At 48.2% G+C, this 16,549-nt stretch overlaps 1 protein-coding gene and 2 non-coding genes across 8 annotated transcripts in view; 2 read left to right on the top strand and 1 right to left on the bottom strand.

Moving 5' to 3' along the window:
- The window catches only part of cadm2b (cell adhesion molecule 2b), a 1,840,301-nt gene that overhangs the window by 1,471,429 nt on the left and 352,323 nt on the right, over positions 1-16,549 (top strand). For all 6 annotated transcript variants that reach the window (XM_038801311.1, XM_038801316.1, XM_038801313.1 and 3 more), the window contains one exon: positions 10,030-10,182. In XM_038801311.1, coding sequence (XP_038657239.1) covers positions 10,030-10,182 — 153 coding nt within the window. The remainder of the gene's footprint in view (positions 1-10,029; positions 10,183-16,549) is intronic.
- Positions 3,127-3,208, bottom strand: trnay-aua. The gene has a single exon. It is a non-coding gene; the product is annotated as a tRNA-Tyr (tRNA).
- trnag-ucc lies at positions 8,331-8,402 on the top strand. Its single transcript has one exon. It is a non-coding gene; the product is annotated as a tRNA-Gly (tRNA).

The raw sequence follows: 16,549 nt of genomic DNA, 5'->3' as shown, positions 1-16,549 counted from the left end.
GTATCCCTCCAGCGCCCTGTCTGAACCTTGTTTCTTCAGCCTTACATAAGTCTCCTTCTTCCTCTTAACAAGACATTCAACCTCTCTTGTCAACCATGGTTCCCTCACTTTACCATCTCTTCCCTGCCTGACAGGGACATACATATCAAAGACACGTAGTACCTGTTCCTTGAACAAGTTCCACATTTCACTTGTGTCCTTCCCTGACAGCCTATGTTCCCAATTTATGCAATTCCTGTCTGACAGCATTGTATTTACCTTTCCCCCAATTGTAAACCTTGCCCTGTTGCACGCACCTATCCCTCTCCATTACTAAAGTGAAAGTCACAGAATTGTGGTCACTACCTCCAAAATGCTCCCCCACTAACAAATCTATCACCTGCCCTGGTTCATTACCAAGTACCAGCCTCCCCGGACAGGCGCCTAGGGGCTTTTCACAGTAACTTCATTGAAGCCTACTCGTGACAATAAGCGATTTTCATTTTCATTTTCATTTCAAGTACCAAATCCAATATGGCCTCCCCTCTGGTCGGACAATCTACATACTGTGTTAGAAAAGCTTCCTGGACACACTGCACAAACACTACCCCATCCAAACTATTTGATCTAAAGAGTTTCCACTCAATATTTGGGAAGTTGAAGTCACCCATGACTACTACCCGGTGACTTCTGCACCTTTCCAAAATCTGTTTCCCAATCTGTTCCTCCACATCTCTGCTGCTATTGGGGGGCCTATAGAAAACTCCCAACAAGGTGACTGCTCCTTTCCTATTTCTGACTTCAATCCATACTACCTCAGTAGGCAGATCCCCCTCGAACTGCCTTTCTGCAGCTGTTATACTATCTCTAATTAACAATGCCCCCCCCCCCCCCACCTCTTTTACCATCCTCCCTAATCTTGTTGAAACATCTATAAACAGGGACCTCCAACAACCATTTCTGCCCCTCTTCTATCCAAGTTTCCGTGATGGCCACCACATCGTAGTCCCAAGTACCGATCCATGCCTTAAGTTCACCCACCTTATTCCTGATGCTTCTTACATTAAAGTATACACACTTCAACCCATCTCCTTGCCTGCAAGTACTCTCCTTTGTCAGTGTTACCTTCCCCACTGCATCACTACGTGCTTTGGCGTCCTGAATATCGGCTTCCTTAGTTGCTGGACTACAGATCCGGTTCCCATTCCCCTGCCAAATTAGTTTAAACCCTCCTGAAGAGTACTAGAAAACCTCTCTCCCAGGATATTGGTGCCCCTCTGGTTCAGATGCAACCCGTCCTGCTTGTACAGGTCCCACCTTCCCCAGAATGCGCTCCAATTATCCAAATACCTGAAGCCCTCCCTCCTACACCATTCCTGCAGCCACGTGTTCAACTGCACTCTCCCTATTCCTAGCCTCGCTATCACGTGGCACCGGCAACAAACCAGAGATGACAACTCTGTCTGTCCTGGCCTTTAACTTCCAGCCTAACTCCCTAAACTTGTTTATTACCTCCACACCCCTTTTCCTACCTACGTCGTTGGTACCAATATGCACCACGACTTCTGGCTGCTCACCCTCCCCTTTCAGGATCCTGAAGACACGATCCGAGACATCCCTGGCCCTGGCACCCGGGAGGCAACATACCTTGCGGGAGTCTTGCTCGCGACCACAGAATCTCCTATCTATTCCCCTAACCATTGAATCTCCTATTACTATTGCTTTTCTATTCTCCCCCCTTCCAGTCTGAGCCCCAGAGCCAGACTCAGTGCCAGAGACCTGGCCGCTGGGGCCTTCCCCCAGTAGGTCATCCCCCCCAACAGCATCCAAAACGGGATACTTGTTCTGAAGGGGAACGGCCACGAGGGATCCCTGCACTGTCTGCCTGTTAGTTTTCTTTCCCCTGACTGTAACCCAGCTACTCTTGACAGGGGCTGTATAGCACAGGGCTAAATCGCTGGCTTTGAAAGCAGACCAAGCAGGCCAGCAGCACGGTTCGATTCCCGTAACAGCCTTCCCGAACAGGCGCCGGAATGTGGCGACTAGGGGCTTTTCACAGTAACTTCATTTGAAGCCTACTCGTGACAATAAGCGATTTTCATTTCATTTCATTTTCATTTCTTGTCCAGTACCTTTGGTGTGGCTACCTCCCTGTAACTCTTCTCTATGACCCCCTCTGCCTCCCGGATGATCCGAAGTTCATCCAGCTCTAGCTCCAGTTTCCTAACACGGTCTCTGAGGAGCTGGAGTTGGGTGCACTTCCCGCAGGTATAGTCAGCGGGGACACCAGTGGTATCCCTCACCACCCACATCCTACAGGAGGAGCATGCAACTGCCCTAGCCTCCATCCCCTCTTACCTTACAGAATGTAGCTGCCCTGTGGAACAACTGGACCTCTGCCCTCCAATTCCCGTAACAGCCTCCCCGAACAGGCGCCGGAATGTGGCGACTAGGGGCTTTTCACAGTAACTTCATTTGAAGCCTACTCGTGACAATAAGCGATTTTCATTTCATTTTTCATTTCAATTCTGCTCCCCGTCAGCTGCACTCTCTATAAACTCCTGGCTCCCTTCTCGCTCTTTGCTGAAGTGAAATGAAAGGAGCACCTTACTCACTCAGTCACCAAACTCTCACTATAGCACTCAAATGCACCAAATTCAGCACTCCCTCAGTCACCAAATTCTCACTATAGCACTCAAATGCACCAAATTCAGCACTCCCTCAGTCACCAAACTCTCACTATAGCACTCAAATGCACCAAATTCAGCACTCCCTCAGTCACCAAACTCTCACTATAGCACTCAAATGCACCCAAAATCAGCACTCAGTGCAAACAAAGTCTGCACTGTAGCTGGATCACTTTTATATTGTGACTCTAGCCTCTGAAAACTGGCCTAATCCAATTAACTAATTAACAAGCTCCAGCTGCAAGTACCTACAAATAGAACCTTTGTTTAAAGCGGATTGAAAATTCACCTTCTAAACCAAACAGCAAATGTTAAGTTAATTAACTAAATAAAAGAAAGACTAGACTTCAGATAAAAATGAACCCTTATACTCCCTCAGTCACCAAACTCTCACTCCAGCACTCAAATGCACCAAGTTCAGCACTCCAGTGCAAAAAAAAAATTGAGCGAATGTAGACAACGTAGCTGGCAGGCTTCAAACCTGCATGGGGAGACCCCAATGGATTTATAATCCATCGCCTTAACCACTCTGCCACAACTACACAGACAAGTAAAGAGCAGGCATTGTCAGGATTCAAGCCCAAGGTCTCCTGTTTACTTGACAGGCGCTTTAACCAACTAAGCCACAACATCGTGTTGGTAATGGGTGAATGAATTATCCCAGGTTTCCAACCCTGATCGTCATCCACTCCTTATCGGAATAAGAACATAAGAACATAAGAACATAAGAACTAGGAGCAGGAGTAGGCCATCTGGCCCCACGAGCCTGCTCTGCCATTCAATGAGATCATGGCTGATCTTTTGTAGACTCAGCTCCACTTTCCGGCCCGAACACCATAACCCTTAATCCCTTTATTCTTCAAAAAACTATCTATCTTTACCTTAAAAACATGTAATGAAGGAGCCTCAACTGCTTCACTGGGCAAGGAATTCCATAGATTCACAACCCTTTGGGTGAAGAAGTTCCTCCTAAACTCAGTCCTAAATCTACTTCCCCTTATTTTGAGGCTATGTTCCCTAGTTCTGCTGTCACCCGCCAGTGGAAACAACCTGCCCGCATCTATCCTATCTATTCCCTTCATAATTTTAAATGTTTCTATAAGATCCCCCCTCATCCTTCTAAATTCCAACGAGTACAGTCCCAGTCTACTCAACCTCTCCTCATAATCCAACCCCTTCAGCTCTGGGATTAACCTAGTGAATCTCCTCTACACACCCTCCAGCGCCAGTACGTCCTTTCTCAAGTAAGGAGACCAAAACTGAACACAATACTCCAGGTGTGGCCGCACTAACACCTTATACAATTGCAACATAACCTCCCTAGTCTTAAACTCCATCCCTCTAGCAATGAAGGACAACATTCCATTTGCCTTCTTAATCACCTGTTGCACTTGTAAACCAACTTTCTGTGACTCATGCACTAGCACACCCAAGTCTCTCTGAACAGCGGCATGCTTTAATATTTTATCGTTTAAATAATAATCCCGTTTGCTGTTATGGTCTCCTCATGCAGGAATGTTTGAAACAGGCTCCCCACTCCCCAACAGATGAAGCAGGTTACCAAATCTCAGTGCTTGATCTCCCAGGAGAACAACAGCTTGCATTTGTATCTCATTTTTCTCACAGTAAAACAATCCAAATCAATGATTATTTATCAAAATGTTACTCTGGGCCATAGAAGGAGATATTAGGTCAGGTGACCAAATGGTTAGTCAAAGAAGTAGATTTGAAAGAGGGTTTGCGAGGTTGAGGGCAAGCTGATGAGGTGGAGGGGTTCGTGGAGGGAATTCCAGAGGTGAGGGTCGAGGTAGCTGACAGCATGGTTGCCAATGATGGAGTGATGGAAATCAGGAGATGTGGACGAGGCCACAGTTACAGGAACACGGCCCCTGGGGAACACTGAAAATTAGCTTCACTTAAATAACTCTACCTTCTCCCTATGACAGTACCAACGTATGTTAACTGTGACCACAGAGTCCTAATCTCACCACCACCCCCTCCCTCCTGCTTAACCGCATTCAAGCTATCCCTGATTGCTTAACCCCTGACCCCCATGTGCGTCTGCCCTGCCGTATCTGAAAGCATTCTTCCAGCTTTACTGACTTGGGCCATTGTGTGGAGTTTGAACGTTCTCCCCGTGTCTGCGTGGGTTTCCCCCCGGGCGCTCCGGTTTCCTCCATCAGTCCAAAGTTGGTTAGGTGGACTGGCCATGATAAATTGCCGCTTAGTGTCCTAAAGGTTAGGTGGGGTTGTAGGAATAGAGTTGGGGGAGTGGGCCTAGGCCCCTTTCAGTGGGTTGGTGCAGACTTGATGGGCTGAATGGCCTCCTTCTGCACTGTAGGAATTATATGGTTCTATTATTCGATGATTAAAGTAGTTTATCAATCTCCACAAGGTGATACTTCCCAAACCGCCCCAGAACACATTCCCTCTGACACTGGGAGGGTCTCAGCCTTGGTACGGCCTCCTCATCATGTCACAGCAAGCACAGGTATACCCAACGTCAGACAGTGAACATAAGGAGGGGAAATTGCCGTGTGGTCCAGTGTAGTGTTGGGTTCGATAAACAAACATTGCTCGCTTGATGTCACTGCCAGCACTGCCTCTCAGTGCTAACATTGAGAAGTCAGTTATTAGAAACATAGAAAATACAGGCAGGAGGAGGCCATTCAGCCCCTCAAGCCTGCTCCACCATTTATTGTGATCATCGCTGATCATCAAATTCAATATCCTGAACCCCCCCCCCCATATCCCTTGACCATTTAGCCCCAAGTGCTAAATGTAATTCCTTCTTGAAATTACACAATGTTTTGGCCTCAACTACTTTCTGTGATAGTGAATTCCACAGATTCACCGCTCCCTGGGTGAAGAAATTTCTCCTCACCTCAGTCCTAAAGGTTTATCCCTTATCCTCAAACTATGACCCCTAGTTCTGGACTCCCCACCATCGGGAACATTCTTTCTGAATCTACCCTGTCTAATCCTGTTAGAATTTTGTAAATTTCTCTGAGATCCCCTCTCACTCTTCTAAACTCCAATGAATATTTAGTCTCTCCTCATCTGACAGTCCCACCATCCCAGGAATCAGCCTGGTAAACCTTTGCTGCACTCCCTCCATGGCAATAATATCCTTCCTCAGATAATGTTACAGGGCCCTGCATTCAAGCTGTGGACACTTGACAATGTGAGTTCCTCAATCAGTCCCAATTACTGTGTGATGTAGCTGCCCCGAGGTCTCCTCTCACTTCCAGGCCCCAGCTTAAAAAAACATTTCAGAAGCATTGAACATCTTCCGCAGTGTCTGCTGCAAATCAATTTGAGCCATGTTCCCATTGGACAAAGTCCGACAGCAGGAGGTAGCTTCTAATACTGTGCTAATTGGGCCCACTGACCCCCGGAGCTGGCATTGGCAGCAGGGATTATCACAGTCAGCTCACTGTCCGCCGCAGCGCTGGCCAGTGAGCTGCTTGACTTTCAAATATTGCGACCCAGCAGTAAAAGGCCATCCGTCGACAATGAGACACACAGCTGTGGTCCCTCACCCTCAGGCAGCAGAGCTATTATACAGCTGGAACATGAACAATATTTCCATACCAAAGGAAACTTGTTAAAGCTGAAGTTTTGCATAGAAATGTACACTTTTAAAAGGAGAATCTTGTCAATATTGCAGAGGAGCAGAAGATGTACAATTTAAATGATGGCTCAATCTGCCTCGAACAATTAACATCAAACAAAGACTAAACCTTGAACAATTTAAACAGATCTTCACACATTATGCTGAGAGAAGGGAACTGTTAAATTTTAATCCCGTTTTTAACTTTTATAGATGTACACAGAATCCTGAACAATCTTTGATATTTCGTAACCTCCTTTGTTCCAAGCTTATTGTTCAATCCTTTCATCAAGAAGGCATTCAGCAATCTGATTGCGAGTTTCAGAATCACTTTTATTCTGCTCATTCAGACTAATTATGCAACCAAACCAAACCATTGGTTCCTCATTACCATCCTGAGGAGGGAAATTTATGCTGGAGAATGTCGACCTTGCCCCGGATAGTCTATACAGAACAGAGCTAGATACAGAGTAAAGCTCCCTCTACACTGTCCCCATCAAACACTCCCAGGACAGGTACAGCACAGGGTTAAATACAGGGTAAAGCTCCCTCTACACTGTCCCCATCAAACACTCCCAGGACAGGTACAGCACGGGGTTAGATACAGAGTAAAGCTCCCTCTACACTGTCCCCATCAAACACTCCCAGGACAGATACAGCACAGGGTTAGATACAGAGTAAAGCTCCCTCTACACTGTCCCCATCAAACACTCCCAGGACAGGTGCAGCACGGGCTTAGATACAGAGTAAAGCTCCCTCTACACTGTCCCCATCAAACACTCCCAGGACAGGTACAGCACGGGGTTAGATACAGAGTAAAGCTGCCTCGACACTGTCCCCATCAAACACTCCCAGGACAGGTACAGCACGGGGTTAGATACAGAGTAAAGCTCCCTCTACACTGTCCCCATCAAACACTCCCAGGACAGGTACAGCACGGGGTTAGATACAGAGTAAAGCTCCCTCTACACTGTCCCCATCAAACACTCCCAGGACAGGTACAGCACAGGGTTAGATACAGAGTAAAGCTCCCTCTACACTGTCCCCATCAAACACCCCCAGGACAGGTACAGCACGGGGTTAGATACAGAGTATAGCTCCCTCTACACTGTCCCCATCAAACACTCCCAGGACAGGTACAGCACGGGGTTAGATACAGAGTAAAGCTCCCTCTACACTGTCCCCATCAAACACTCCCAGGACAGGTACAGCCCATTAGTTGGAATAAATCAGATTCAGTTCCTCAGCATTTTAATCAGAAGTGGAACATTCACAGGCCGGGCCTGATAGTATTTTTATTGCCAGCCTTATTGATAGAAAGAGTGTTTTAAATCGCCAGTTCAAAACCAAAAGTCTGTTGTTTTAAAAACAGCATCCAGCAAAAAGCAGCCAGCAAGACAGGTATTAAAAAGGACTCGAGGATTAGCTAAGGAGTTACAAGAGGATCCTGACACAGATCAGTAGTGCTCTGTTTTCTTTCTCCCTTCCTTCTTAAATCCTGAGGTTACATTTGCTCCTGTTGAATCTGCGGGAACTGTTCTACAATCTATTTAATTTTGAAAAATAACCACAACTGAATCCATTATCTCTATAGCAACTACTTCAATGTTCTGGAATGTAGCTCATCTGGATTTAGGAATCTTAAATCCAATTATTTTTTCGAGTACTACTTTTTTAATACTAATTTCCTTCAGTTCCTCGTTTTCCGACATTGCTTGGTTCCCTAGTGTTTCTGGGAGACTTTTCTGTATTTTCCTGTGTGAAGACAGACACAAGGAATTGTTTAATACTTCCGTCATTTATCTATCTTGCATTGTAATTTCTCCTGCCTCCGTCTGTACCGTACCCACGGTTGCCTTTGCTGATCTTTTCCTTCTCACATGCCTAAGGAGGCTTTTCCAGTCCGCCTTAATATTTCTCGATAGTTTGCATTCCTGTTCTCTTTTCCTTTTCTTTATAAGTTTTTGTCCTCCTTTGCTGGATTCTAAATTGCTCCCAATCCTGGGGTTCACCACTTTTTGGGAGAAGCCATTACCTTCGATCTAAGGTGAGCGATGGTGGTGTAGTGGTGAGCATAGCTGCCTTCCAAGCAATTGACCTGGGTTCGATTCCCGGCCATCGCAATAAAATGTTAGTTGGAAATTTTTAGGGGCAGCACGGTAGCATTGTGGATAGCACAAATGCTTCACAGCTCCAGGGTCCCAGGTTCGAATCCCGGCTTGGGTCACTGTCTGTGCGGAGTCTGCACGTCCTCCCCGTGTGTGCGTGGGTTTCCTCCGGATGCTCCGGTTTCCTCCCACAGTCCAAAGACGTGCAGGTTAGGTGGATTGGCCAGGCTAAATTGCCCTTAGGGTCCAAATTGCCCTTAATGTTGGGTAGGGTTACTGGGTTATTGGGTAGGGTGGAGGTATGGGCTTGGGTAGGGTGCTCTTTCCAAGAGCCGGTGCAGACTCGATGGGCTGAATGGCCTCCTTCTGCACTGTAAATTCTATGTATGTAATCTATGTAATCTAATGCATTCCTTCATTATTTTGTTAGCCACAGTTGATTTACGGTGCCTGTTGGGTTTTTGTGTCTTCAGGAATGTATATTTGCTTAAGATGTGTATGAAGTCTTAAAATACTGGCCGTTTTCAGGTGCCTTTAGATCACAGTGAATGTTTTCCTGCCTTGCTGACTTGGTTGGTGGGAAGTAAATCGAAACTTGAGAAGTACATTTACCTGTCTGGAACTTTCCACTAAAACCTGTGTCTGCGGCTAACTCATTTGCATTGCCAATTGGGATGCTAATTGTTAATGGTGAGTGAACAAGTGCTCCCTATTTAAATGGCCACAAATGACAAATTGTGAATTATAATAAGAAGTCTTACAACACCAGGTTAAAGTCCAACAGGTTTGTTTCAAACACGAGCTTTCGGAGCACGCCGTGCTCCGAAAGCTCGTGTTTGAAACAACCCTGTTGGACTTTAACCTGGTGTTGTAAGACTTCTTACTGTGCTCACCCCAGTCCAACGCCGGCATCTCCACATCGTGAATTATAATGAAAGTGATAAAGTTAAATCCTCCTGTCGACAATGCATTCCAGCCCTTTACATTTCCCAGCTGTCTGGGTGAGCCTGCAGTGTACAGGCAGTCACTCTCTGAGGCAGGTTGGCACCGGACATTCAGACAAATAAAGATGGACAGTGGGACCTGTGGCTCGGACAGCTCTACCCAGAAACAATTGCCCCAATTTGGGGAAACGTTCGATTCCGGCATTAAGATCATGAAAGGAAAAGTGTTTCATTTTGCACATCAGTTTGAGAAAGATGAAGAACAGAAGCAATAGCAAAGGCTGGGTTTTTCTGTGTTAAACTGTCTATGTCACAGGGTAGTTGTTGGATCGACAGTGGTTATTCTTATTGCAGAGGCGTAGAATAGAAAAGGTAAAGACAACAACTGCTTAATAGTGATACCAGCAAGTTGAGGATTACTGGTCAATTTTAATCAGCCCTGCTTATTAGCCAGCAGAGAGTGAGAGAGAATCAAAAATCCCTGCAGTTCCAATCCACTGGTTGTCTGAGAGGAGCTGGTGGTGTGAGCAGGCAAATTAATTTCTAAATCTGCATTACAAACAGACAGTGCATGATAAAGTCAACTCTCTGAGCAGTTTGGGCAAAATAGAATCCTTATTAATCGTTACTACTTCTAATTAATTTGCTTAAACACAGCAATCTGTTACCCAAGACTTACTCTCCTGTGTTTTTTTCAGCTCTGAGGGATAATCGGATTGAGCTGGTACGGTCTTCATGGCACGAGCTGAGCATTAACATCAGCGAAGTCACGCTCTCTGATGAAGGACAGTACACGTGTTCCCTGTTCACTATGCCTGTGAAGACTGCCAAGGCATTTCTCATAGTGCTGGGTGAGTATTACAGAGACTGACAATGCAGTTACAGCACAGAAACATGCCACTCCACTCAATGCTCCTATCCAACTTCACCCAATCAGCACATCCGTCTATTCCTTCCTCCTGAAAATGTTGATCCAACTTTCCCTGAAATACATCAATGTAATCTCCCTCAACCACTCCCTGTGATAATGAGTTCCACATTCTCTCCACTCTCTGGAGAAAAGGGTTTCTACTGAATTCCCCATTGCATTGATCAGTCAGACTGTTATGTTTAGAGACTGTTGAAGCAGCTTCTCCACGTCTATCCTGTGGTGATATGCATCACTGTAAATACACAAGGGGTTAATGTAAATACACGTAGACTAGATAGACACTAGAGGGAGCACCAGAGACATGACACACAGACATTCAACCAATAGGTCAGTAAGATAGGACACGACCAATGGGCATTCACGATACACACAGAGGTGACACTACCACAGGGGGGCATTACACCAACCCATATATAAGAACACAGCACACATAATCTTCCTCTTTCCAGTGGAGACACTCAGTAAGTACAAACACAGGATTGATTAAACATCACACCCACCACGTGGATTGTAGCAGACTGGTTAGATAGTCTGAGTAGCTTTAGAAGGATTAACAGTAGAGACGAATCCAAGTAGGTGAATTGTTAATAGCTTAATAAATGTGTTAAAGCTATCTCCAAGTCTGAACCTTCCTTTGTCAGAGTGCACATCAAGGAAGCAGTTTATGCTACGTCAAGAGCAACACAACATACCCCATCCAACCCCTCCATAATTTCATGCACATTCTCAACATCTTTTGAGAATTGTTCAAGAAGGGGAGTAGAGACAACCCTGGTAATTATAGACCTGTGAGCCTTACTTCGGTTGTGGGTAAAATGTTGGAAAAGGTTATAAGAGATAGGGTTTATAATCATCTTGAAAAGAACAAGTTGATTAGCGATAGTCAACATGGTTTTGTGAAGGGTAGGTCATGCCTCACAAACCTTATTGAGTTTTTTGAGAAGGTGACCAAACAGGTGGATGAGGGTAAAGCGGTTGATGTGGTGTATATGGATTTCAGTAAGGTGTTTGATAAGGTTCCCCACGGTAGGCTATTGCAGAAAATAAGGAAGTATGGGATTGAAGGTGATTTAGCGGTTTGGATCAGTAATTGGCTAGCTGAAAGAAGACAGAGGGTGGTGGTTGATGGCAAATGTTCATCCTGGAGTTCAGTTACTAGTGGTGTACCGCAAGGATCTGTTTTGGGGCCACTGCTGTTTGTCATTTTTATAAATGACCTGGAAGAGGGTGTAGAAGGATGGGTTAGTAAATTTGCAGATGACACGAAGGTCAGTGGAGTTGTGGATAGTGCTGAAGGATGTTCTAGGATACAGAGGGACATAGATAAGCTGCAGAGCTGGGCTGAGAGGTGGCAGATGGAGTTTAATGCGGAAAAGTGTGAGGTGGTTCACTTTGGAAGGAGTAACAGGAATGCAGAGTACTGGGCTAATGGCAAGATTCTTGGTAGTGTAGATGAACAGAGAGATCTCGGCATCCAGGTACATAAATCCCTGAAAGTTGCCACCCAGGTTAATAGGGCTGTTAAGAAGGCATATGGTGTGCTAGCCTTTATCTGTAGGGGGATTGAGTTTCGGAGCCACAAGGTCATGCTGCAGCTGTACATAACTCTGGTGCGGCCGCTCCTGGAGTACTGCGTGCAGTTCTGGTCACCACATTATAGGAAGGATGTGGAAGCTTTGGAAAGGGTTCAGAGGAGATTTACTAGGATGTTGCCTGGCATGGAGGGAAGGTCTTACGAGGAAAGGCTCAGGGACCTGAGGTTGTTTTCGTTAGAGAGGAGAAGGCTGAGAGGTGACTTAATAGAGACATATAAGATAGTCAGAGGGTTAGATAGGGTGGACAGTGAGAGTCTCTTTCCTCGGATGGTGATGACCAACACGAGGGGACATAGCTTTAAATTGAGGGGTAGTAGATATAGGACAGATGTCAGAGGCAGTTTCTTTACTCAGAGAGTAGTAGTGGTGTGGAACGCCCTGCCTGCAACAGTAGTAGACTCGCCAACTTTAAGGACATTTAAGTGGTCACTGGATAGACATATGGATGAAAATGGAATAGTGTAGGTCAGATAGGCTTCAGATGGTTTCACAGGTCGGCGCAACATTGAGGGCCGAAGGGCCCGTACTGCGCTGTAGTGTTCTATGTTCTATGTTCTATCTCTGGGTGTTTCAAAGTGCTTCACAGCTGGTGAAGTTTATTTTGAAGTGAAGTTACTGTTATCATGTTGGAAACACCAAAACCAATTTGCACCCAGCAAACTCTCGCAAACAGTAAGGTGATGATGACCAAAAATTCTGCTTGTGACGTTAATTGAGGGATGAGTATTGGCCAGAATGCTTCTGCTATGCTTCACAATATTAACACCCTCACTTTAAAATCTCCTCCAAAGGGCAGCGTGGACAGCACTGCAGCCCTCCATCAATAAGGCATTGCCTGGGTCAGCCCGGATTACTCAGCTCCAGTCCCGACAGTTGAATAAAACAATAATTGAATCGGAAAAATAAATTGTTCAAAGGAGCCCACAGCTGGTTCTAGCTCTGTCGCTTCAAATCCAACTGATGACAGCAAATATACTGACTTAGAAATGGTCCCGTTCTCACATCTGGAGGAAACTGTGCCCAACACCAACGCTGGACGTGAACCTGCCCCGGGATCCCCACAGGGTGTAACCCCCCGGAATTCCCACAGGGTGTGACCCCCCGGAATTCCCACAGGGTGTGACCCCCCGGAATTCCCACAGGGTGTGACCCCCCGGATCCCCACAGGGTGTAACCCCCCGGAATTATCACAGGGTGTGACCCCCCCCCCCCCCCCGGAATCCCCACAGGGTGTGACCCCCCGGGATCCCCACAGGGTGTGACCCCCCGGGATCCCCACAGGGTGTGACCCCCTGGAATCCCCACAGGATGTGACCCCCCGGGATCCCCACAGGGTGTGACCCCCCGGGATCCCCACAGGGTGTGACCCCCCCCCCCCCGAATCCCCACAGGGTGTGACCCCCCGAATCCCCACAGGGTGTGACCCCCCGAATCCCCACAGGGTGTGACTCCCTGAATCCCCACAGGGTGTGACCCCCCCCGAATCCCCACAGAGTATGACCCCCCCCGAATCCCCACAGGGTGTGACCCCCCCGAATCCCCACGGAGTGTGACCCCCCCCGAATCCCCACAGGGTGTGACCCCCCCCCGAATCCCCACAGGGTGTGACCCCCCGAATCCCCACAGGGTGTGACCCCCCCCGAATCCCCACAGGGTGTGACCCCCCGAATCCCCACAGGGTGTGACCCCCCCCGAATCCCCACAGGGTGTGACCCCCGGAATCCTCACAGAGTGTGACCCCCGGAATCCTCACAGAGTGTGACCCCCCCCCCGAATCCCCACAGGGTGTGACCCCCCCGAATCCCCACAGGGTGTGACCCCCGGGATCCCCACAGAGTGTGACCTCCGGAATCCTCACAGAGTGTGACCCTCCCCCCCCCGAATCCCCACAGGGTGTGACCCCCGGGATCCCCACAGAATGTGACGCCCTGGAATCCCCACAGAGTGTGATCCCCGGGATCCCCACAGGGTGTGACGCCCTGGAATCCCCACAGGGTGTGACCCCCTGGAATCCCCAGAGGGTGTGACCCCCGGGATCCCCACAGGGTGTGACCCCCGGAATCCCCACAGGGTGTGACCCCCGGGATCCTCACAGGGTGTGACCCCCCCCCCCCGAATCCCCACAGGGTGTGACCCCCGGGATCCCCACAGGGTGTGACCCCCCCCCCCGAATCCCCACAGGGTGTGACCCCCCCCCCGAATCCCCACAGAGTGTGACCCCCTGGAATCCCACAGGGTGTGACCCCCCGAATCCCCAGGGTGTGCCCCCCCCCCGAATCCCCACAGGGTGTGACCCCCTGGAATCCCCACAGGGTGTGACCCCCCCCCCCCCGAATCCCCACAGGGTGTGACCCCCTGGAATCCCCACAGGGTGTGACCCACTGGAATCTCCACAGGGTGTGACCCCCGGGATCCCCACAGGGTGTGACCCCCTGGAATCCCCACAGAGTGTGACCCCCCCGAATCCCCACAGGGTGTGACCCCCGGGATCCCCACAGGGTGTGACCCCCCCCCCCGAATCCCCACAGGGTGTGACCCCGGGATCCCCACAGAGTGTGACCCCCCTGAATCCCCACAGGGTGTGACCCCCGGGATCCCCACAGGGTGTGACCCCCCCCGAATCCCCACAGGGTGTGACCCCCCCCCCCCCCCCCCCCCGAATCCCCACAGGGTGTGACCCCCCGGAATCCAGACAGCGTGTGTCTCCCAGGATCCCCACAGAGTGTGACCCCCCCCTAATCCCCACAAAGTGTGACCCCCCCCCCCGAATCCCCACAGGGTGTGACCCCCCGGAATCCCCACAGGGTGTGACCCCCGGAATCCCCACAGGGTGTGACCCCCCCCCCCCCGAATCCCCACAGTGTGTGACCCCCCCGGAATCCCCACAGGGTGTGACCCCCGGAATCCAGACAGGGTGTGACCCCCCGGAATCCCCACAGGGTGTGAGCCCCGGAATCCAGACAGGGTGTGACCCCCGGAATCCCCACAGGGTGTGACCCCCGGAATCCCCACAGGGTGTGACCCCCGGAATCCCCACAGGGTGTGACCCCCGGAATCCAGGCAATGTGTGACCCACGGGATCCCGCAGGGTAGACCCTGGGGTTTTCATAGGAACTTAAGAGCAGGCCATTCAGCCCATCGAGCCTGCTGTACCATTCAATCCCACACTTCTGGCGTTCCCAGTACAGACAGTCAAACAACTCAGATTCCATCCTCTGTACACCTGCTGTAGCACAAACAGGACTGGGCCTTCACAAAACAAACATGTGGATCATCTCTTTAGAAATAAAAAAACTTGTTATTCATAGTTGAGTTCTACCTATGAGCTCCATTAAGTTAGACATCTACATTCCAGTATACTGTATAATCACTCACTGACATGAACCCTTTAACCTTCAGATACAATTCATCCAAAAAGAGCATCTGATGCTCAGCTTTCGGCAAATTATAAGCTTGAATTGGCTGCTGGTAAATGCAATTTACTTCAGTCTAGATTAGAGGACAGAGCACATCTAATGAAAACAAATTAAATGTGACATTCGATTGATACAGGAATATGGAAAATGTAATTGTCCCGTGGGAAGAAATATGAAGCAAACGGAAAGTGGGCTGTTTATTGAAAGGTGACAATTTGAAAAATAAATGATTGTACTACTTCCGTGGAACATACAGACAGATTTCTCTTGTTAATTACACCTATTTCTGATTCACTACTAAACACAGTCACTATTTAACAAATTACTGCACAGGGGGCAGTCAAACAGAGAGAGAATTGGCAAATTACAGCAGAATTGGTCAGTGACGGTCCTCAACTACTTCCTGTGGTGATGAATTCCACAGGCCGACCACTCTCTGGGTGCAGAAATTCTTCATCTCCATCCTAAATGGTCTACCCTGTATCCTCAGACTGTGACCCCTGGTTCTGGACACACCAACCATCGGGAACATCCTTCCTGCACCTACCCTGTCCAGTCCTGTTAGAATTTTATAGGTTTCTATGAGATCCCCCCTCATTCTTTTGAACTTCAGTGAATACAATCCTAACCGATCCAATCTCTCCTCGTACGTCAGCAAGACATCCCTGTTCCTGTACTCAAATCCTCTCGCAATGAAGGCCAACATACCATTAGCCTTCTTTACCGCCTGCTGGACCGGCATGCTTACCTTCAGCGACTGGTGCACAAGGACACCCAGGCCTCGCTACACATTCCCCTCTCCTAATTTATGGCCATTCAGATAATAATCTGCCTTCTTGTTTTTGCTACCAAAGTGAATAACCTCACATTTCCCCAAATTATACTGCATCTGCCATTCATTTACCCACTCACGCAGCCTGTCCAAATCCCACTGAAGCATCTCTGCATCCTCCTCACAGCTCACCCTCCCACCCAACTTGGTCTCATCTGCAAATTTAGCGATATGACATTTTGTTCCCTCATCTAAATCATGAATATATATTGTGAATAGCTGGGGTGCTAGCACTAATGCCCGCGGTACCCCACGAGTCACTGCCTGCCATCTTGAAAAAGACCTGTTAATTCCTACTCTTTGTCTCCTGTCTGCCAACCAGTTTTCTATCCATCTCAATACAGTTAGCCCCAATCCCATGCACTTTAATTTTTCATATTAATCTCTTATGCGTGACTTTGTCAAAAGCCTCTGAAAGTCCAAATATACCACATCCACTGGCTC

Source organism: Scyliorhinus canicula, chromosome 7 (assembly GCF_902713615.1).
Source record: "Scyliorhinus canicula chromosome 7, sScyCan1.1, whole genome shotgun sequence".
NCBI classification, from domain to species: Eukaryota; Metazoa; Chordata; class Chondrichthyes; order Carcharhiniformes; family Scyliorhinidae; genus Scyliorhinus; species Scyliorhinus canicula.
This window is presented reverse-complemented; position numbering and strand designations above follow the sequence as displayed.